The sequence below is a fragment of the Onthophagus taurus genome, chromosome 1, assembly GCF_036711975.1.
Source record: "Onthophagus taurus isolate NC chromosome 1, IU_Otau_3.0, whole genome shotgun sequence".
In the NCBI taxonomy this organism is placed as follows: Eukaryota; Metazoa; Arthropoda; class Insecta; order Coleoptera; family Scarabaeidae; genus Onthophagus; species Onthophagus taurus.
The window spans coordinates 2,768,591-2,792,579 of record NC_091966.1 but is presented as its reverse complement, the minus strand read 5'-3'; the positions used below and the strand labels follow the sequence as shown (position 1 = coordinate 2,792,579).

The window sequence follows — 23,989 nt, the reverse complement described above, 5'->3', positions numbered from 1 at the left end:
TCCGGAATCTAACCAAAGCAATCTGGACTTTTGCTTGTAGTACAACATCTATCAAACATAATATCAGATATTTTCTTAAAGTCTGAAGTTTTAAATAATACTTATTTTCCAATATAATTCAAACTCTAGTAGCTTAGAATTCAGTCAGCTAAACCCTTAGCATTTCCTTCTACCTTAGATCCTGGTTATCGTCTTTAGTAGCTGAAATTTCAGACTTGCTTTTGAAGTGTGGAGTCTAACCATAGTAATTCCAGACTTTTGCGTGAAGTATGGCATCTATCCAGCACAATTCCTGATCTTGTCTTAAAATGTGGAGAATTGCTGGTCTAATTACAGATTTGTTCTGACAGGCAAAAAATCCTATCGTAATTCCCAACATTTTTTTTTAAGTTTAGATTCTTGGTCGCGTCAATATAAATGATTATTTTGCTATATGGTGTCTGGTCCAGAATCTCAGCTACTGCCTATATTGCTACTTACTAAGTATCTTGCTGCAATGCCAAAATGTAGACAAAGTAATCCAGAAAATCACTGTTGTGGTCCTAATTAAAACGGGACCTTTGATTAATCTGTATATAACCAATATTTATCAATTGTGTACATCCATCTATTTATAGTTTAAAATCGTATCAACCTTTTTGTAGCATATTGAAATTTGGCCAGCCCAATTCCTGATATTTTCTTGAAGTTCGAGGTTGGCAAACGTAATTCCAAATTTTTTTTTTCTATATACTATCAGATGATTCTGTTAATTCCACACATATTTTTGAATTCTGGAGACTTACTTTAGCAGAGTAATTCCAGACATTTTCATGTAGCTTAGATTTCTGTCGGTATTGTTCCTGTCTTTTTCTTAAAGTCACCATGACAATTCTAAATTTGTTTGCAATTTCTAATAGGCCAGAATAATTCTGGACATTTTGTTAAAGTCTGAAATCTTGTCAGCATTATTCCTGACTTTCTCTTAATGTTTGAAGTAAGACTTCAAAAGTGTGGTGAGATATCGTTCAGCTTAATACACTTTTTTGGACATTTTTTTGTAGCTGGAGCCCCGGTTAGAGTAAGTCCAAACGGTTTCTGCTCGTTAGTGTCAAGTCGCTGTAATTCCAGATTTGCTTTTGAAGTCTAGAGTCTAACTAAGGGACTTCTAAACTTTTGCTTATAGTATAGCATCTATCTAGCACAATATCAGACATTTTCTTAAAATCTGAAGATGGTCTGTGTTTAAATACTTATTTTCCAATATAATTCAAACTCTTTAGTAGCTTAAAATTCTGTCAGCTAAACTCTTGACATTTTGTTGTACCTTAGATTCTGCTTAGAGTAAGTCCAAACAGTTTTTGCTATATCGTGTTTAATAGCTGAAATTTCAGACTTTCTTTTGAAGTCCTCAAAGTAATTTCAGACTTGTGTGAAATATGGCATCTATCCAGCACAATTTCTAATCTTGTCTTAAAATCTGGAAACTTGCTGGTGTAATTACAGATATCTGCTCTATGATGTCTGGTCCAGAATCTCAACTACTGCCTATATTGATATTTACAAAGTGCCTTGCTGCAATGCCAAGATGTGGACAACGTAATCCTTTCTATTTATAGTCTAAAATCCTATTAATCTTTTTGTGGCATATTGGAATTTGACCAACGCATTCCTGATATTTTCTTGAAGATTTGAGGCTGGCAACGTAATTCCAAATTTTTTTTGCTGTATACTTTCTGATGATTCTGTTAATTCCACACTTATTTTTGAATTCTGGAGACATAACAGAGTATTTCCAGACTTTTTCTTGTAGCGTAGATTTCTGTAGGTATTGTTCCTGTCCTTTCTTAAAGTCACCAAGATAATACTAAATTTGTTTGCAGTTTCTAATAGGTGAGAATAATTCTGAACATTTAGTTAAAGTCTGAAATCTTATCAGTGTCATTCAAGTGTTGTTCATAAAGCCTAGAGTCTTGCTCGTTTAATTTTAGAGTTCTTGTAGTCCAGAATTCTATAGAACATAATTCTTAGCTGCTTCTTGTAATTTGGAATTCGTTCAGCTTAATACAGGACATTTCCTTGTATCTGGAACCTCGATTGAAGTAAGTCCAAATTTTTGCTTGTAATATAGCATCTATACAGCACAATATCAGATATTTTCTTAAAGTCTGAAAATGATCTGCACTTAAATACTCATTTTCCAATATAATTAAATCTCTCTAATAGCTTAGAATTCAATTAGTTAGATTCTTGGCATTTCCTTGTACCTTATATCCTAGCTAGAGTAAGTCCAAACGGTTTTTGCTATATCGTGTTTAGTAGCTAAAATTTAGACTTGCTTTTGAAGTCTGAAGTTTAACCAAAGTAATTCCAGACTTCTGCGTGAAGTATGGTATCTATCCAGCACAATTTTTGATCTTGTCTTAAAATCTGGAGACTTGCTAGTGTAATTACAGATTTGTTCTAACGTAATTCCGAACATTTTTTTGAAGTTTAGACTTTTGGTCGTGTTAATATAAATGATTATTTTGCTCTATGGTATCAGGTCGTTGTTACAGATTTATTCAAATGTGGAGCCTGTCCAGAATAATACTGGAGTTTCTCTTGTAGCATGACGTCCATTCTGCGAGATACCAGACTTTTTCTTCAACTTTCCAGTGTTGTCAGTGCAATTATATACTTCCTCTTGCTATTCAGCGTTCTATCCGTATAATTCTAAACTTTTTCTTGCAGTTTATAATTCTGCCAACGTAATTCCTGACACTTTTGAAGTTTGGAGGCCACTTGAGGAGCCAAACATTTATAACACCGTTACGATAAAGTGGCAGAAAGGACATACTGGAAATAAGGGCAGCTAAGAAGTCGTTTGTATCTCTAACTTTTAATACAGCTCCAATCGAGCTTTTTGCGATAGATGGGATGAGACTGCAGTAGGTGTCTTTGCAAAGAAAACTTTGCTTTAACCTGATCGGAAGAGATCTACTCAGTTCCTGGGAAAATTAAAAAGTGACTTAAGGCTCCTCACCAACTTCCTGACCGGACACTGCAGTTTATATAAGCACATGTTCTACATGAAGCTGGCGAATACATCCTTCTGTAGAGGGTGTGAAATGGAAGACGAAACTGTAAGTCGTATTGTTTGTGACTGTCCCAACCTCGCGTACTTAAGGGAATCCACTTTTGGCGTACCATGGCCCCAAACTTGTTCTGATAGGCAAAAAATCCTAACATTTTTTTGAAGTTTAGACTCTTAGTTGCGTATATAAATGATTATTATCTCTATAGTGTCAGGTCGTTCCAGACTTATTCAAATGTGGAGCCTGTCCAGAATAATTTTGGAGTTTCTCTTGCAGCATAACGTCCATTCAGCGAGACACCAGACTTTTTCTTCAACTTGCCAGTGTAATTATATACTTTCTCTTGCTATTCAGCGTTCTGTGCGTGTAATTCTAAACTTTTTCGTGCAGTTTATTATTCTGCCAACGTTATTCCTGACACTTTTGAAGTTTGGACTTTTCTTCAAATAAGTCTAAACGTTTTTTTTATTATACAGTTTCTGTTCAATATAATTCCAGATTTATTTTTGCAATATGGAGCATGACCAATACAATTTCAGACTTTTTTTTGCAGCATAACATCCTGTTAGTGAGCCACCAGACTTTTTCTTCAACTCTCCAGTATTGCTATTTAGCGTTTGGTCCGTGTAATTCCAGATTTTCTAGCAGTTTGTAATTCTGCCAACCTAATTCCTAACATTTTTGAAGTTTGGACTCCTGTTCAAATAATGCTAAAGAAGAAACCTTTAGCCTTATTTGAACAGGAGTCCAAACTATCTGATCCATGTAATTCCAGACTAACTTTTGAAATGGGAAATGGTTATAAAAGTTTAATTTAACACTAAATATAGTTTCAAATACTATATATATTTAATTATTATAAATAATATACAAAATATAAAAAATGCATCAATAATCCAGTACTTGAGGCCTAAGTTCCAATCTATCAATAACTTCTTGTGGCATACAAAATGTAGGATTAACAGCTTTAATATTTTTATATCCCAACAATGACAATCCAGCTATACCAAATAAAGTATGATAAGGATCAGTGATATCTCCAGGTCGATCGCTAATTCCTCCAGTTTCTGCATCTTGACAAGCCAAAATAAAATCTTCCAATTTAGTTGAACTGATCCAATTGACTCGTCCCAAAATAGCCAAAGATGCCAAAACCCACCAAGAATAACAAACGTCCGGTAATTTTTCAGGTCTACCATTTAAACCGCCTGAAGGAAGTTGCCTTTCACAAAGCCACCAAGCCAAAGTGTCTCGATCGACAATATCTAAACGATTTGTTATCGATAAAAACCCAAGGCAACAATAAATTAATCCGGCATGACTTTCAGAATGGGGGCGAGATCCAAAACCCCCATCAAAGTTTTTACAACTCTCAACAAACTCTACAGCTTTTTCAACATCAATTGCATCCAATCGTTTTAATAAGGAAAGAGTTGCAACGGCGCAAAATGAAAATCTGGTGTCTATTTCACCCCATTTATCGCCTGAGAAACTTCCATCAGGTTGTTGTAAACTCACTACGTATTTAACGATTCCTTCTACATCAATAACATCCAATCTATCATACATACACAAGATTTGTACAGCACTTAAAGTGTGTAATAAATGCGGATCATGTCCAACACAAGCGCTTATTCCACCAGATTCGACATCTTGGCATTTTTGAACGAAACTTATCACTTCATCTTGTTCAGATTTTCCGGTTTTACTCACCAATTCTATCGCGGTCAAACCCCAATACATTCCTGACATTCTAAGATAATCGGTGATTGCGTATTCGTATTGATCTTCATCCTGACCATATTTTTTTATAAATTCTATGTGTTTATTTATTAACAACGTTTTTTCTCGATCTGGATTTAATTCAACATCTTTTATATGAAGTGACATTTTGAGGTTAAATGACAATTAAATGACGTCACATGAACGTATTTGATAATGGACAGGTCTTTATTATTTAGATTTATTTTCATTGTATTTAAGAGAATATAAACTGAAATATGTGATTTAAGTAATTAGGAATTGTTTAAATAAATTTTTATTATAATTTAAATGTAAAATTAATTAATAAATTTTGACATATTTGAACCGTGTACATATTTAGAACAGTCTATGAATTGCAATGTTGACGTTTTGATTGGAAAGTGGAGTTTGTGAGGTTATGTTCATTTGCATTATTCAAAAAGTGGATATTGGGTGTTAACACAAATGAGTTCTAAAAACGAAGAAATTGTTACAGAAAATGAAGAATTAATAACAATAAAAGATGAGTTGACTATCGAGGAAACACAAGTTGAAACCGAATTGTTTGTTAATGGAAGTAATCAATTTGAAGTCCAACAACAACATTACCAGTTATTAAATCTAAATGAGGATAATAACGAGCCATACATTATTCTTTCTAAAGATGAAAACTCCGAAATGCCTTCTGCTATTTTACCAGATTTACCTTTAGATTATGATAGAACAGTGCAGATTAATCAAAACGAAATTTACCAATCTAATGTATCAAATGTTAAAGATATAATACAGGATAAAATTAATTTAAATGATTCAAATCTTAAAAGTATAATACAGGTGAAAGTAGATAAAAGTAATGAAAGTGTGTATAATTTGAATGAATCGAATGGTAAATCAGTTTACCAGTATTTTCATTTTAATACTCCTGTGAAAATAGTTGGATTGCACACAACTCCTCCTATCCTTTATGTAAACCAAGAAGAGAATTCAAGTTCAATAGCAACATCAAAAAAAATAACAAATCCTCCTCCTGATCAATACAAATGTGGTTTATGTAATTTAAAATTTGACAAAGCAGTAGATCGGAATAATCATATTGTAAGTCACACCATTGCGGCTACATATAAATGTAAAAGTTGCCAAAAAGATTTTCCCTATGTCACCGCTCTCTTGAATCATCTATTTGGAAATATTTGTTATAAACAGTTACCTGTGCAATGCTTCCATTGTAGGCATACTTTAACAACATTGGATAGATTACAATCACATCATCAATTAGAGATGAAGAAATGCAAATGGTGTAACCTTAAAATATGCGGAAAAGAAATCTATGAAGCACATTTGACGATATGTCGCTTTAAACCAATGGACATAAGAAAAACGCAGCCACCAGAAATAATCGATTTGACTGTCAGCGAAAGAAATGTTAAAAGAATTAAAAAAGCGAAATAATTTAGTTTATGATAAATAATATACATTTTTTTTTTGTACTTTAAGAAAATTAGTATTAAATAATCATAAAATTGTAATATATTTATTTTATATGGAATTTGTAATTTAATTATATTGTTATTAACAATATATTTTAAATATGATTACTATAAAATGCGTTATGAGAACTTTTTGTTTTTATAATAAAGTTATAGTAAAGTTCATTAAAAACGTGAAATAAATAAAACTTTGAGAAATTGTATCTACTTTATTTGTAGGAATTAACAATGGATTTTTATATTAAAATAAAGCTAATGATTTATGAGTTGATTCACAAAATTAATGAGAAACCTAATTATTAAACTGTTTAAAAATGACAAAGTTTAAACCATCATTTCTATTTTGTTTATAGGAATTAAATAATTTCTGTGTTAAATTAAAGCTTAAACTGTCTGCTTTTAGATTACATTAATGCTTTATGAGTTGATTCATAAAATTGATGAGAAAAATAATATTCTTGGATATTATGGATGACATCTTTCAAAATGTCAAACTTTAAAAAATCATTTCTAGTTTATTTTTAGAAGTTAACAAATGATTTTTCTGTTAAATTAAAGCTTAAAGTATCTGCTTCAAGATTATATACTGCTTTATGGGTGAATTTGCAAAATTAATGAGGAAAATTCGTTTTTAACTTAACCTATTTATTGGTTATGTCATGACATATTTAAAAATGTCAAATTTTAAATAATCATTTCTGCTTTATTTATAGAAGTTAACAAATGATTTGTATGTTAAATTAAAGCTTAAAGTATCTTCTTCAAGACTATATTAAAGATTTATGGATTGATTCACAAAATCAATGAGAAACATTTTTTTTAACATAACCTAATTATTGGAAATTAAGTATGAAGTCTTTGAAAATGTCAAACTTTAAACAATCATTTCTAGTTTATTTTTAGAACTTAACAAATGATTTTTATATTAAATTAAAGCTTAAAGTATCAGCTTCAAGATTATATACTGCTTTATGAGTGAATTTGCAAAATTAATGAGGAAAATTTGTTTTTAACTAAACCTATTTATTTGTTATGTCATGACATTTAAAAATGTCAAATTTTAAACAACCATTTCTGCTTTATTTATAGAAGCCAACAAATGATTTGTATGTTAAATTAAAGCTTAAAGTATGTTCTTCAAGACTATATTAAAGATTTATGGATTGATTCACAAAATCAATGAGAAACATTTATTTTTAACATAACCTAATTATTGGAAATTAAGTATGAAGTCTTTAAAAATGTCAAACTTTAAACAATCATTTCTAGTTTATTTTTAGAACTTAACAAATGATTTTTATGTTAAATTAAAGCTTAAAGTATCTGCTTCAAGATTATATACTGCTTTATGAGTGAATTTGCAAAATTAATGAGAAAAATCTGTTTATAACTAAACCTATTTATTGGTTATGTCATGACATCTTTAAAAATGTCAAATTTTAAACAATCATTTCTACTTTATTTATAGAAGTTAACAAATAATTTTTATGTTAAATTAAAGCTTAAAGTGTATTCTACAGGGCTATATTAAAGATTTATGGATTGATTCACAAAATAAATGAGAAACATTTATTTTTAACATAACCTAATTATTGGAAATTAAGTATGAAGTCTTTAAAAATGTCAAACTTTAAACAATCATTTCTAGTTTATTTTTAGAACTTAACAAATGATGTTTATATTAAATTAAAGCTTAAAGTATCAGCTTCAAGATTATATATTGCTTTATGAGTGAATTTGCAAAATTAATGAGAAAATTTTGTTTTTAACTAAACTTATTTATTGGTTATGTCATGACATCTTCAAAAATGTCAAATTTTAAACAATCATTTCTACTTTATTTATAGAAGTTAACAAATGATTTGTATGTTAAATTAAAGCTTAAAGCATCTTCTTCAAGACTATATTAAAGATTTATGGATTGATTCACAAAATCAATGAGAAACATTAATTTTTAACATAACCTAATTATTGGAAATTAAGTAAAAATTTAAAAAATGAAATAAATTTCTAAAAATGTCAAACTTTAAACAATCATTTCTAGTTTATTTTTAGAAGTTAACAAATGATTTTTATGTTAAATTAAGACTTAAAGTATCTGCTTCAAGATTATATACTGCTTTATGAGTGAATTTGTAAAATTAATGAGAAAAACTTGTTTTTAACTAAACCTATTTATTGGTTATGTTATGATACCTTTAAAAATGTCAAATTTTAAAAAATCATTTCTACTTTATTTATAGAACTTAACAAATGATTTTTATGTTAAATTGAAGCTTAAAGTATCTGCTTCAAGATCACATATTGCTTTATGAGTGGATCTATAAAATTAATGAGAAAAATTTGTTTTTATCAAACTTAATTTTTGGTAATTATGGTTGACGTTTTTAAAAATGTCAAACTTTAAACAATCATTTCTATTTTATTGATAGGAGTTAACAAATGATTTTTATATCAAATTAAAGCTTAAAGTATCTGCTTCAAGATCACATATTGCTTTATGAGTGGATCTATAAATTTAATGAGAAAAATTTATTTTTATCAAACCAAATTTTTTGGTTATTATGGATGATGTCTTTAAAAATGTAAAACTTTAAACAATCATTTCTATTTTATTTATAGGAATTAACAAATGATTTTTATATCAAATTAAAGCTTAAAGTATCTTCTTCAAGATCAGGCGTTATTAAAGAAAACTGTGTTTCAATAAATATAAAAGTAATTAATTATGAATCAATCTAAAAAACTCGAAATGACCTCAATTTATATCATAAAGTTAACTAACAATTCATAATATTATTTAATCGTTATAATATTTTTAATAAGCTATTTAGAAACGTTATTGATCGCTTTTGCACATGTCACTTAACTTCAGCCAAATTCCCGGAAGCTGCTTTTGATCAGTTAAAATCGTTACAAATGTTTTCATAAATTTCACATTAATCAATAATAACTATAAAAATGGTCATTTTATCAACATTATTTATTTATTTTCTAGTGTTTCCCAAAACTTGTAAGTACACAACAGTTTTCAAGTTTAAATTATCACGTTTAATTATTTATTAAAGGGTGTATTAATGAAACAAAAAATTTTCAAAAAGGCGATTACCACAAAAATAATTATGATACTTATTACTCTTTAAATCCTGATAATGAAACGATTGATTTAAATTCATTGATAATTCCAATTCCGATACATTTTAATCCTCGATATGGAGTTGAAGCCCCGGAAATTGAATTGCCTGATGATTCTTTGGCTGATGTTGATTTGAAAGATCATGATTTCATTGATAATCTTATGTATGTGTATTTTGAGAAGGATAAAGGGGATATTAACCATGGGGAGACAATTTTATTAATTGGGACTGGTGTAAGTAGTGTGATTGAGTTTGTTACAATGGTTTCAGCTAGTATGCATCAAAAACTTAAATTTGGGATACAAAAAGGTGCAAAGATAATGTTTTTGTATTGGTTGATTTGTTTATTTTTTTCTAATATACTCTTTATGATGAATCTTTATGTAAGTATATCTAAATTTTATGATTATTATTATTAAAATAATTTTTGTTTAGGTGAATATGCCTATTTACAGCTGCGAATTCACATCTTTACTCTTTTATTATTTACATATTGTGATTGCTTCTTCACTATTTATTTATACATTATGGATAAAAAACGTTTTAAGAAACAGTAAATATTCACGAGTAAAGTTTCTGATATTTTTAGAGCACGTTTTTGCACTCATTCTTTATCTCGTATCACTTTTATTTTCTTGTACTCAAAACGTACGTCCGATTTGTTATATTTCAATTCAAAGGGAGACCATTTTTGAGTACACGGTGCCGATTTGCATTTTAATTTTTGCGACAACTTTCTTTTCGTTAAATGGGATAAGAAGAGTTAACCTGGAACTATCAGATTTGGGTTATGACTCCACGGATTTTCAAGTAAAGCACATTGAAAGTGGAATTTTCGACCCCGTGGTTGAACACCGCATTTATACTTTAAAAGAGTTTAAGAAATTGTTGAAAGTATTGTGCGTTACGCAATGTTTTTATGAGATCGTTTGGTTCATTAGCGTTTTGGCCATAGAAAATTTGAACGAGAATAATTTGGCTGCAATTACTTATGGGGTTATATCGTTTATTATGGTAATTTTTTTTTATTTGAATTTGTTTGATTTAATTCGTTGTTTGTAGAATTGTTACATTTTTTGGAAGAGGAAGGTTTTTCTACCACCTGCATGTGAGAACTCTTATAATGATGGTGTTAAAGGAGCTGGAAAGATTATCGATGTTGTCTCTGATGGGTTATTAGCTGATGATATTCCTTTATTGATGGACATTGAGAGCGATGTTGATATAGCCGAGATAAAAACGGATTATATTGACGATGCTATAACTAATTAAATATATGTGCCAATAATCTTTAATTGTTGTGGAAATATATTCTCTTCAATGTTAAAAATAAAAATAAATGTGACAATATTAATTTAAGAGGATAACCTATTAGCAAAAACAACGAATACCATTTTATTCAGCCATCGTTTAAAATTTTTATATGTTTGTTACATCAAAATTTCTATTTTTTTATATAGTTTTTAGTGATGCATTTAGTTTTTTCAAAAAATGTCGCGTAACGTTTCTAAAATCACGTTTTAAAAAATTTTTAAAAACGGAATGCATCACGAGGTAGTGGAATGTAAAGTAAATCATATTTAAAGAGTTCAATTTTTTTATTAAATGCAGCAAATTTAAATAAAATGGGTTTAAAACGTGTAGTCCGTTTTGATTGCTTGTGGAGTATAAATACGGCAACATCGCAAATATTGCTCCGTCCCAAACATTGCCCGAGACATAGTGGAGCTCGGTATTCTCAGTAACCGAGACGTCGGCGTAGTGTCTCCCAAGAAAAACAAACCTGAAGCGATTAATATTTTCGGATAGATCAAAAAATTTGTATATCATTAATTTAAATTTAAACATTTAATTTACGTAGAATGCAAAACAATGTCTAAATGTGGCAATACATTTTTAATAATGAGAATATTTGCACAATTATCTGATCATCTACTATTAGATTAATTATTAAAATAAATACAAAATAAAAATATAAAGAAGCACCAAAGGTATATTTTAAAATAAATAATACAATATAAATAATAAAAAAATATATTCACTTATAAAAAACTAAAAATTTTCTTAGTAAGAATTTTTAAATATTTTCAAATATTTTCTGATATAAGGGTACTAAAATTTTACGTTATCGTAAAGAGAAAAACAATCTCTATCAAATGAGCCTAACGAAAGGGTACATTGCCATTTAAAAAAATTCAAGTGTTATTCATTGCTCATTTGTTTTCTGAAATATAAACAATTGAATGCTGTCTTATTATGGCAAATAAAATATTAAACAACTTTTGTATAAAATGTTTTTTTATAAAGTCAACATTTACCGAGATATATACTATATTCCATAAATAATGGGCACCCTATATAAAATATATGATGTTTCTGTAAGTGGTGGCATAATTTCAACCACATATACTGCTAGAGCAAAAATTATGACAGCTAGTCTAAACATTTTTAATCTTTAAATACAGGTTGATTTATTAGCTCACCATCAAACTTTGACATATGATAGCTAATCCAATTACCAAAAAAAAAATGTTAATGAACATATATCCTATTTCAATTATTTACGAAATTATAACACTTTAAAGTTTTCTGCAGCGAATTTATTAATAGTCAGTAAAATCAAACATTCAACAAAAACAAAGTTGTCATTGTAACATATCAGTTTGCTGTAAGGTTTAATTATTACATACAAGAAGAAACTCAAAATGTACGCTTATAACACTGAAGAGTATGCTGATATAATTTTCGTGTATTTTTTTTTTGCGATTGAATCGGTCGACAATCAGTATCAGAATATCAAGAAAGATTTCCACAGCGTTATTTGCCATATTAGAGAAACAGGTAATCCTATTCGACCGCATGTAGTTAATGTAGCGGACGAAGAAGCTGTAATTAATGCTGTCATTGATAATCCTTCCATCAGCACTCGAAGAATAGCACACAACATACATGTAAGTCAACATTTTGCATGGCGCGTATTGAATCGACAAGTCCTTCATCCGTATCGTAAACAGAACGTTCAAGCTCTACAGCCAGGAGATAATCAGCAACGGTTAGCATTTTGTGAATGGTTATTGTAGTAACATGCCCAAAATAATGACTTCATTTCAAATGATCGCTGGACAGGTGAATCATGTTTTACACGAGATGGTATAAATAATTACCATAATGAACATATCGGGGCATTACAAAATCTGCATGCGATTAGACCAAGGAAATTTCAACAACGTTTCAGCATCAACGTTTGGGGTGGATTATTTAACAACAATTTACTAGATTTGCATGTACTTGATGGACGTTTGAACGCTGTAAACTACAGATTTTTTTGAACAACACACTTTTTGATTTACTTGAAGATATACCTCTTAATGTATGTAATTCAAAATATGTGGTACCAGCACGATGATGCCCCCCTAATCGCGGAAGAATAGTTGTCGAGTGGTTAAATCAATATTTTCCAAACAAGTGGATTGGTAATGGTCCATTTGCTTGGCCACCTAGATCCCCCGACCTTAATCCATTGGATTTCTACTTATTGGGTCATATGATACAAATTGTGTATCAAGTGGAAATTAACACACGAAAACAGTCATTAAACAGAATACAAATGGCTGCTACTGGAACAAGAAATCAACCAGACATTTTAATTCGGCTGAAGAACTCTTTAATTCGTCATTGTGAAGCATGTATTCCTTCTTCAGAAGGAGTCTATTTTGAACAATATTTGTAATATTTATGTGTTTTAAAAATAATGTAGCAGTTAATTATGATATAAAAATGAAAACTTTAAAGTGTTATAATTTCGTAATTCATTAAAATAGGACATATGTTCATTAACATTTTTTTTTGTAATTGGATTAGCTATCATATGTCAAAGTTTGATGGTGAGCTGATAAATCACCCTGTATAAATCAATAAATGGCTAAGGTATAGATTATCTGTAATAATTTCAATGATTTGTCATATACTGATAAAATTTGGTATACTGTGCAATTTTATAATGAGGAATCTGATAAGATCGGCATCCACCAACATCCCTTTTCGTGAAAATATATAATTTTAACTAACAATCGATAATAATAAAATACTAGCAATAACAGCTATGTTCCAAAAAGCGGCCCCGACTCGTATTCAAATGCATTCAACTAAGAATAAAATCAACGTCGCTGATTGTCGGGGAATTACCCGACAATCGGACAGTCCTAGTCGCCATCGGCCTGGCGCGCCAGCCCGATCGAGTACACATGGAGCGGTGTTGCCGCATTAAGCGTGTTCACGAGGGAATCTCGTTTCGAATTTTTCGCCAGCTAGGTAGGCCTCTTAATGACAAAATTTTTAATTTCTTCAAAAATAAAATAAAAATTAGAAACGTTTTACGAAAAATTTATTTAAATTTGTTTTACATAACAGTCACAATATTATATTAAGTAAAACAAAACGAATAACTCCCATATATTCATACTTTTTCGCTATAATTAATTATTAATTTAATTCAATCGGCTAGAATAAACATTTCGTCAAAATCGAACTGCTGTGTGTGTGTCAGTGTGCAATTAAACCACTTAACTCGACTTTAAAATCATTTAAAACTTTGCTATGGCACTTTAATTAATTAATTTAAAATTTAACTTCCACCACCACTCAATTCATCTTCGTATTGTTTCCTGAAGCAGTCACCCACAGGGAAGAAATCCCAACATCTTTGCTGGTACATGTTCCAAACGTACGTTTCCTGGCCAGTGTGTTCAGTATCCGGTTTATTAATTAAATGCATCAGGAAAAACCTACAACTCAAATCAACAAAAATTCTTTTTTAACATAATCATTACTTACATGTAATTAGCTAAATTATGTTCTTGTTGTACGTGGGTATCAAACCCGTGGGGTACACTGTCGAAGTACTCTTTAGACGTTCCACAAATGAAGCAATTTGACTCCATATCGTTTTTGACACTCTCCAATTGATCACGGAGTTCACCGAACGCGTCAATAATCAAACCTAAAACGGGGAATTTATTATTTTTATAATATGAGAATGAAATGAGTACCAACCCTGAATGATAGCCAATAAAATAATGATGACGAAGAAGAAGAATGTTATATCAAACAAAATGCGATAAACTTCGTAATCATCGCCATCAGGAGGTTCGATTTCATCACCTATACCACCTCCGGCTCTTACTCCTTTGTATAAATGAAACACGAAACACTACAACAAATTTTGGTTATTAATAATATAAATTATTGTGTTAAAAACGCCTATTTCAAAAAAAAATTAAGAAATAACCTAAATATAATAAATATGTAATATAAGAAAAAAAGATCATATCTTGTTGAGGCCTAAGTGCTACAATATCAATAGAGATGGAAAATTCTCGAGAAAAAAAAGAGGTTTAAATTTTTAAAAAGATGTTTAGAATATATTTGGCGTAAAAAAATAATTTATTCTTTGAAACAACAAAAAACAAGTATTATTTTAAGAAAAGCACTGAAAGTTATTTTTTGTACTCATAGCATCTACAGAGTGTATCTGAATGACTGCAACAAACTTCAAGGGGTGATTCTTTAGTGAATTTTAAGGGTACTTTCATATATGAACCATGGGCGACTTCGGCTCCCCTAAGGAGCTACACCCCTCCAAAAATGGCGGAAAATTTTGGTTTATTTTTTTTTTCTCGAAAACCATAAACGCTAGGAAGATGAAGTTTTGATGCTATTTGTACTTTCAACCTACTCTTCTAAACTACTAAACGTAACCACCCCCGTTCAATTTATGCCTAGATTTTTTTTATGAAGATGATAAATACTTCAATGTTAATTTGTATGTATAGTGTTGACGATAACAAACGAAAATAAATACAATAATAAGTAAATAAATAAATAATAATTATTAATTTAAATTTACCGCCAAAATATCTAGTGATATTTTCTGGTGATTTTTTCCAGTGTAAATCTGACTTTCGCGTTTACTCCTCCTGGTTTAAAAACAGAGTATAGTTCTAGTGCAAGTGTTAGTTCTAGTTTTAATTGTTATTCAGCGCTAAGTTGTATATTTTTAAGTTTCGGGTTTAGCCCTGTGTCTTCAGACGCTGAATGTTAGGTAAGGTTAGTTTTGTTTACAAACATTAATTATACCATGAAGTTTTCTTTGGCAATTAGTAATGGCAATTATAGCGTGAAGTTTTCTTTTGTAATGTCAATTATAGCGTGAAGGAATGTGAGGTAAGGTTAGTTTTGTTTACAAACATTAATTATACCATGAAGTTTTCTTTGGCAATTTGTAATGGCAATTATAGCGTGAAGTTTTCTTTTGTAATGTCAATTATAGCGTGAAGGAATGTGAGGTAAGGTTAGTTTTGTTTACAAACACTAATTATACCATGAAGTATTCTTTGGCAATTAGTAATGGCAATTATAGCGTGAAGTTTTCTTTTGTAATGTCAATTATAGCGTGAAGGAATGTGAGGTAAGGTTAGTTTTGTTTACAAACATTAATTATACCATGAAGTTTTCTTTGGCAATTTGTAATGGCAATTATAGCGTGAAGTTTTCTTTTGTAATGTCAATTATAGCGTGAAGGAATGTGAGGTAAGGTTAGTTTTGTTTACAAACACTAATTATACCATGAAGTATTCTTTGGCAATTAGTAATGGCAATTATAGCGTGAAGTTTTCTTTTGTAATGTCAATAATAGCGTGAAGGAATGTGAGGTAAGGTTAGTTTTGTTTACAAACATTAATTATACCATGAAGTATTCTTTGGCAATTAGTAATGGCAATTATAGCGTGAAGTTTTCTTTTGTAATGTCAATTATAGCGTGAAGGAATGTTAGGTAAGGTTAGTTTTGTTTACAAACATTAATTATACCATGAAGTATTCTTTGGCAATTAGTAATGGCAATTATAGCGTGAAGTTTTCTTTTGTAATGTCAATTATAGCGTGAAGGAATGTGAGGTAAGGTTAGTTTTGTTTACAAACATTAATTATACCATGAAGTTTTCTTTGGCAATTAGTAATGGCAATTATAGCGTGAAGTTTTTTTTGTAATGTCAATTATAGCGTGAAGGAATGTGAGGTAAGGTTAGTTTTGTTTACAAACATTAATTATACCTTGAAGTTTTCTTTGGCAATTATACTCTGTTTTTAAACCAGGAGGAGTATTTTAAATTTGTCACCAGATTGACCTTGCACGTGATTGGTTGAATGCGAGGAAGGTTCACACACAGGCAATTTTGAATTTGAAGGTTAGGTTATTGACAATTCGACAGTTGCGTGTCATTATTGTAAATTTTGTGTTCTTAAACCCTTCTTTATTATATTTTGAAATAAATACACTCATAACTTCAATGTTAATTTGTATGTTTAGTGTTGACGATAACAAACGAAAATAAATACAATAATAAGTAAATAAATAAATAATAATAATTATTAATTTAAATTTACCGCCAAAATATCTAGTGATATTTTCTGGTGATTTTTCTTAGTGTAAATCTGACTTTCGCGTTTACCCCTCCTGGTTTAAAAACAGAGTATAGATACCTATTTCCCGCACAGAGAGGACGTGCGGGAAACGCGTTTTCCCGCACAAATGCTTTTTTGTTACCGCAACTAACAGGAATATTTAATGACCAAATGTGCATGTTTATAAGAAAAGGTTAATAAGAACGTTTTATCCATTCGTGTGCAGATAACACAGTTTTAAAATATTTAAAAAAATCTATAAAAATCAATTTGCAATCAATAAAATCAATATTGACGTTTTGAATTTCGGTTGATTTCAATGGAACAGAAATATAACGGGTGTTACTGACTTTTTGGCGGACACTGTATAGTTGTTACTTGTACATATTTTTATTTGATATTCACCACATAATACGCAGCGGCATACATAACAAATTGTTGTCGTCATTCTCTTCTTCACTGTAGGACCTGTAGGACATCACTTCTTTATTGCTCTCATTTACGAGTTACAACTTGTCTTATAACTATACATATTGTATATTTAGTTGCCTACCATGGCCCGGCTACAGACATAAACTGCAGTAACTTCTTTTCCCTTTCCCTTGAGGATTTTCCTGTTTCTATGCAGGCTGATTTTGTAAAACTTGACATAGAGTCTTTCAATTTTCTAGCCTTTCTTGTTGCCATGGTCTGGTGAGTTGTTTTTGAAGTTTAAAAACAAATTCTTGCCTTGATAATGGTTTCTGTCCTCTTTTTATTGCATTATGGTTATATATGACATAGAAATTAACTGCTGCAATGTTGAGCATTATGTAGAAAAATATCCAGTAACTCCATCGGTACTTCTAACTTATTTTTACGGGGAGTGGCAACTTTTGTGAGATTGTATGGTTTATTCAGTAGTTTCGTGGCCAAGGGAATACTGGTAAACCAGTTATTCATTGTGATGTTGCGGTTGCGGGTTACTTTATCTTCTTCATTGTCCTTCACATCACTAAAATCACTGGCTTCCACAATATCATCCTGTAATTCTCTGTCTTTGAGAGGCCTATTTCGATCTAATTTTCTGTTTTTCGACATATTTCGACGTAAATTAGATGTGGGTTATTATTCTAGGCTTAATATCGACCCCAAACAACTTTTCCACCATACAACGGGATGTAGTTTTTCCACGGGTTTTAAAACATATCGTTTTCCAAATTAGACCTTCATCAGATAGATAAAGAGCCAATTCTGCCATTATTTCTGCAGACTCATCTGAGCTTGTTGCAGTAGCGATATTGTCTATAAACTCAGTTCCTTATATTTGTTCTCCTCTATTAAGATGAATTCAATTAAAATTTGGATCTAGGCAATTTGCAGCAAAATGGATTGGATTTATTACAATTTCATTTGTTTTAACCAAGGACAGTAGAATCTAACAGGACTGCTACATCCATTGTTGTGACAACCTGCTCGCAAACTACGTCACACCATTTTCCACGCCCAGCTGTTGTTATGGTCTATACGTTAGCTATGTATTTTTAGAGGTTATATCCTAGACGTATTCATATTATTTTTGAAGTTTTATGTTTTTAGACGTAATAATGTCTATCATATAACCTCTAGAAACACAGACAGTTACCAGGCGTGGCAAATAGTATGACGTAGAGTGCGGGCAACCAACCCGTAGTGGACTACAAAAATACAATAGATGTAGCAATCCTGTTAGATTCTACTGTCCTTGGTTTTAACTAAAAAATTTTTTACTTCCCTATTTCCTTTTGGCTAAGCAAATGCCTTGAGGAACCGGCTGTTTCAAAATGACTCTCCAACTGATAAAAACATTCAGTTACTGGGCTTAACCTTGGTTTATCTCCTCAATAGGGTTTATTTGGTGATTTTGAAACTTTTACACAAAAAATATCCTCATCAACAGAAATATATTTGTACTTTTTATGAAGTATATTTCTTGCTTTAACCATTGCTCTGGCATTGTCGGCTACTATAGCAAAGAATTTTTCAGAACCAACTTCTTTCAAACATTTCTTGGCAAAGTTTTATAAAACACAGGATTTGGTGTACTAATAATGAAATTAAGTATGGATTCGTTCCTTTGGTTGCTCAAACTATCACACTGTAAGCTAAGAGCATTCGCTTCTCCAATTTTCATTTTAATGTTTGCATCAATTTTTTCATGCTCAGAGTGCAGTATCGTTATTAAAGTAAAGTTATTTGATAATAAATAACGTGTAGGCTTTTTGAAAGATGCTCTCAAATGTTGGAAAAATGATTGCTAGTGATTATTTTCAACAATGGCAAATGGAATACTTTCAGCATAAACAGTTCTAGCGAATAGGTGATCTAGCTTTTCTTGTTCAACTTTTGATGAAACATCAATAAATCCATCAAGTGTGGAACTCGATGAGGGTCTGTTAACTTCTGATTCTGATGTTGCTGTATCATTCACAACCATTTTAGCTAAAAATAAAATTTAAGAAAAAAATTTCTACATTCATAGCTGCCATGCTAATTTTCTATCGCCTGTCGCAATGTTTTTCTAAGCGTACCAATCGTTGAAGAAGTAGAAGCAGTTATTGAAAAGAAAGTAGAAGAAATCTTTGTCGCCTACTCGGCATTTTAAACATCTTAATAAATGTTTCGTCATTCTTGTGGCATTTTTTATATATTTAGCAGGGCAAAACTTACTTTTTCCATTAACTTTCTTCATATTAAAATATTTCCATTCGGATTTGTCATAACTTTGTTTTTATCGTCCATTATTCCAGCATCTACCATGTCACATTTCACACAATAATAAATGCACAAACCTAAACACGTTGTGGGATTCCCGAACCTTTCGAGCTTTGTTTGGACCGACAGAGGGAAAAACCATGCACTATGAGAAAATTACCTCAGAGAATATTCTCCTCCTTCATCTCTAAATATCAATCGAAATTTGTTTACTCATATTTAGGTTATTTTCAAATTTTTTTTTAAACTAACAAAACATATTTTACAAACCGTTAACATATCATGACATTTCTTATCAACTTCTTCATCTTCCTCTTGCACATAAAACTTTCTAAAGAAATTGAATGCTATAACTGTATAAATATAGACAATAATCGTTAAAAGTAGTACAGTTAAAACGAGTTGTTTCCCGTTATGCGTTACTGATTGCAAAATCGTTCTTAACGTTTTAAAACCGACGGCGACGTCCAATAAATGAGCGGCGAAAAAGAAATTGTTAAAATTCCCCAAAATTGAGAATGTGAAATACCACAAAGAATACAAAAATGAGTTATCTGTAATTGTAACCCCGGCTTTCCAAATTTGATATCTCCAATCAATGTTTAAGATATAACTGGCGATGCTTTTGTTTTCTTCTTCGGCGTCGGCAGCAGCAAATGAAGTCTTTTCCATTCCCAATAAGTTACTGATCGAATCGAAATCGTAAGTTTCGCTGTATTTTTGTCTAACTTTTTTCTTAACGAATTTATCCCAGTAATTAACGGGGAACGATTTTGCGGAAATAACAAGTTTATCCCAATGAGATTTAAAATCGTCGTCTTCCGGTTGTTCAGCTATAAATAATCCCTCGAATTCTAAGCGACGCGCGATTTCTTTTTCCCGTTTAAAAATGGCTAAAGGTACTTTGAGATGGTAGTAGGCGATTAACATTGCAAGAGATACTAATGAATGGAGTAACGCCGCCAATCTCATCACGTGGGTCATATAGTAAAAATCTTCATCCACCATCACCGTTTCTGGTAAATCCTCTTCTTCACTTGAGTCATCCCCACCACCTCCTGAACCACCACCACCGCTACCTTCTGCGGAACCGGATCCAAGAATATCCGGAATATCAAGATTGTTGTGACCACTTCCGCTACCATCTGTTTCACCAAATGTTGTAACCTAAAATGTTGAGGTAAAATCAATTTTGATAAAATAGGATAATAGTTATTTATTGTACAAGTGTTTTAGACAGCATTTTATAATGCATCTAAAACACGCATGCAATACAATGTTTTATCCACAATCACACTCATTTAGAATTAGAATCGCCAAAATTTCATCTGATGTTATCAAAAAATGATTTGACATTTCACTCTGACAGCGGCTGTCACCTCAAAAATCATTGCAATTAATAAAAAAAAACATTGGGAATTGTTGATATTTATTTTCGATTGTTTATCGACTCTATTTGTAACATATCTGTAAAAGTGTGAAAGTTGTAAAGGTAAAGTTGGTGAAAAATGGAAGAAAGTGATATGACAAATCAAAGAATGAAATGTCTATTAATATACAGTTGCTCACAAAATTGAGTATACAGGGGAATGGAAGATAGATAATTGTGAATATTTCAAATAATTATTAATTTATTTTAAAGTTTGTGATATACAGTGTGTCCGTAAAGTAACGGATATAGGCGATAAAATCATAATAAACGGTTTATGGAAAAATTCATGAAACGGGTCTAAAGATTTAAATTTTTTCCGCCATTTTTAAACGAGTTATGGCGTCATCGATACTTTTTTTAAATGGCAATCCCCCATTTTTATTGCGGAATATGAAAGAGGATTTTTTTCTGAATCTAGTACAGTCAATATTAATATTGCTTACATTCGAGAAAAATTACTTTAAAGTTTAACTACTTCAGATTTGTTGACATGATGAAAATAGCAGTAGCCATGAGTAACTATGGTAACCAATTATTTTAAACAATTTCCAAAGTGTCAAAAACTGATTTAGTAAGTAGTTGACCTCTATAATACAACATATCCTGATCGCCAACTCATTAGCCAAAGTATGGTGAGCCTAGCTGTGACTAAATTTCGAGAGAAGTTTAGGTTGGTATTATGTTTTAATACGCTGTAGGCCCTCCATTGGCGTCAATTATCGCCTGCATTCGGCGTGGCATTGACTCCACTAACTTTTTGGTGTAGTTTGGCGATATTCTGTCCCAAATCTTACAAATTTCATTTCTCAATTCGCTTTTGTTTCGGCAGTTGCTATTTTTTAACTGAAATTTAACTTCTCCCCACAAACATTCTATGGGGTTCATATCCGGAGACTGTGGTGGTGTTTTCAGTTGTTTTGGTGTGTTATACAGGTGTCTCAGCGAGACCGGTCATTAGACGTTTCTGGGGTTCTGGCCAAAATAAAAATTCTAAAATTCAGACTTAAGTATTATCAATTGCGTCCTCTTCGACTAAAATATTTTCAGATTCCTAGCACTTCCGGTTATACCGGAAGTCGCCACCTACTTTATTTTTTTAAATGGAACACCCTGTATATTTTTACATATTTGGATTTGTCTGTTCTCAAGGTTTATAAACAACTTTCCTTTTTGCAATTTGACTCAGCCGTTTTCGAGTTATTCGAATTTTTCTAGAAAAATCTGCTCCAGCAGACATTTGTTCAAAAAATCAGAGAACACTCGATTTTTGGGATATCAATTTAGGATTCAGAACATGCTTAAGCAACATGATGGAGTATGTTTTGGTGCCGAGAACGGCTATCTAGAACGTTTGGTCACTTTACTATGGCACGTTAACTTTTCGAAATTTGGAAGTATCATAACTTCATTTTTTTAAATGGCACCCCCCATATTTTATTACTTAGTCGTTTTCGGTGTTTCACTCTACATCTTTTATATCCCATGTGTCCCATACCTAACATTAATAGTCAGAGGCGCCGCCTAAAAGGTGGCGCCGGCGCCTTTTTAATGTTTTCTCCAACAATATCTTATCTTTCTTTTGCAGTATTTAGAACTGTCAGCACTAGCTAGTCTTCAGAAAGCAGTATTTAGTCTCCACAAAGCAATTTTAGTCTTTAGAAAGCAGTATGTAGTATTCCAGACGCTGTATTTAGACCTGTCGGCAGTATTTAGTCTTCTAGAAGCAGTATCTAGTCTTCTGCCAAAGTTATGTATGTTTTCTCCAAAATATTTTATCTTTCTTTTGCAGTATTTAGACCTGTCAGCAGTAGCTAGTCTTCAGAAAGCAGTATTTAGTCTCCACAAAGCAATTTTAGTCTTTAGAAAGCAGTATTTAGTGTTTTAGACGCTGTATTTAGACCTGTCGGCAGTATCTAGTCTTCAGAAAGCAGTATTTAGTCTTCTAGCAGCAGTATCTAGTCTTCTGCCAAAGTTATGTATGTTTTCTCCAACAATATATTATCTTTCTTTTGCAGTGCTTAGACCTGTCAGCAGTATCTAGTCTTCACAAAGCAGTATTAAGTCTCCACAAAGCAATTTTAGTCTTTAGAAAGCAGTATTTAGTGTTCCAGATGCTGTATTTAGACCTGTTGGCAGTATCTAGTCTTCAGAAAGCAGTATTTAATCTTCCAGAGCAGTACCTAGTCTTCAGAAAGCAGTATTTAGTCTCCACAAAGCAATTTTAGTCTTTAGAAAGCAGTATTTAGTGTTTCAGACGCTGTATTTAGACCTGTCGGCAGTATATAGTCTTCAGAAAGCAGTATTTAGTCTTCTAGCAGCAGCATCTAGTCTTCTGCCAAAGTTATGTATGTTTTCTCCAACAATATATTATCTTTCTTTTGCAGTGCTTAGACTTGTCAGCAGTATCTAGTCTTTACAAAGCAATATTAAGTCTCCACAAAGCAATTTTAGTCTTTAGAAAGCAGTATTTAGTGTTCCAGATGCTGTATTTAGACCTGTTGGCAGTATCTAGTCTTCAGAAAGCAGTATTTAATCTTCCAGAGCAGTACCTAGTCTTCAGCAAGCAGTATTTAGTCTCCACAAAGCAATTTTAGTCTTTAGAAAGCAGTATTTAGTGTTTCAGACGCTGTATTTAGACCTGTCGGCAGTATCTAGTCTTCAGAAAGCAGTATTTAGTCTTCTAGCAGCAATATCTAGTCTTCTGCCAAAGTTATGTATGTTTTCTCCAACAATATCTTATCTTTCTTTTGCAGTACTTAGACCTGTCAGCAGTATCTAGTCTTCACAAAGCAGTATTTAGTCTCCACAAAGCAATTTTAGTCTTTAGAAAGCAGTATTTAGTGTTCCAGATGCTGTATTTAGACCTGTCGGCAGTATCTAGTCTTCAGAAAGCAGTATTTATTTTTTTAGAAGCAGTATCTAGCCTTCTGCCAACGTTAT

At 31.4% G+C, this 23,989-nt stretch overlaps 4 protein-coding genes across 8 annotated transcripts in view; 2 read left to right on the top strand and 2 right to left on the bottom strand.

Annotated features, from left to right (window-relative positions):
* Positions 1-3,883: 3,883 nt before the first annotated feature.
* LOC111423140 (geranylgeranyl transferase type-2 subunit beta) lies at positions 3,884-4,968 on the bottom strand. Its single transcript, XM_023056391.2, has one exon. It carries the CDS (start codon positions 4,944-4,946, stop codon positions 3,945-3,947), a length of 1,002 nt encoding a protein of 333 aa, XP_022912159.1. The 5' UTR covers positions 4,947-4,968; the 3' UTR covers positions 3,884-3,944.
* A 296-nt stretch (positions 4,969-5,264) lies between these two features.
* LOC139429256 (putative zinc finger protein 876) lies at positions 5,265-6,248 on the top strand. Its single transcript, XM_071194830.1, has one exon. It carries the CDS (start codon positions 5,265-5,267, stop codon positions 6,246-6,248), a length of 984 nt encoding a protein of 327 aa, XP_071050931.1.
* A 2,896-nt stretch (positions 6,249-9,144) lies between these two features.
* On the top strand, positions 9,145-11,063 carry LOC111423366 (uncharacterized). Of its 2 annotated transcripts, none has more exons than XM_023056615.2 (4): positions 9,145-9,299; positions 9,355-9,806; positions 9,859-10,419; positions 10,486-11,063. In XM_023056615.2, the coding sequence occupies exons 1-4, from the start codon at positions 9,248-9,250 to the stop codon at positions 10,693-10,695; spliced, it is 1,275 nt and encodes a 424-aa protein (XP_022912383.2). In that variant the 5' UTR covers positions 9,145-9,247; the 3' UTR covers positions 10,696-11,063. The 2 variants fall into 2 exon arrangements, with proteins under 2 accessions (XP_022912383.2, XP_022912379.2); XM_023056611.2 differs by having other exon boundaries at positions 9,147-9,299; positions 9,859-10,437.
* Positions 11,064-13,790: 2,727 nt separating this feature from the next.
* Positions 13,791-23,989, bottom strand: part of LOC111423274 (Ryanodine receptor) — a 50,712-nt gene continuing 40,513 nt past the window's right edge. For all 4 annotated transcript variants that reach the window (XM_071194394.1, XM_023056541.2, XM_023056556.2 and 1 more), the window contains 4 exons: positions 19,888-20,784; positions 14,476-14,632; positions 14,257-14,422; positions 13,791-14,207 (listed from right to left, as the gene is read on the bottom strand). In XM_071194394.1, coding sequence (XP_071050495.1) covers positions 14,048-14,207; positions 14,257-14,422; positions 14,476-14,632; positions 19,888-20,784 — 1,380 coding nt within the window. In that variant the 3' untranslated portion in view covers positions 13,791-14,047. The remainder of the gene's footprint in view (positions 14,208-14,256; positions 14,423-14,475; positions 14,633-19,887; positions 20,785-23,989) is intronic.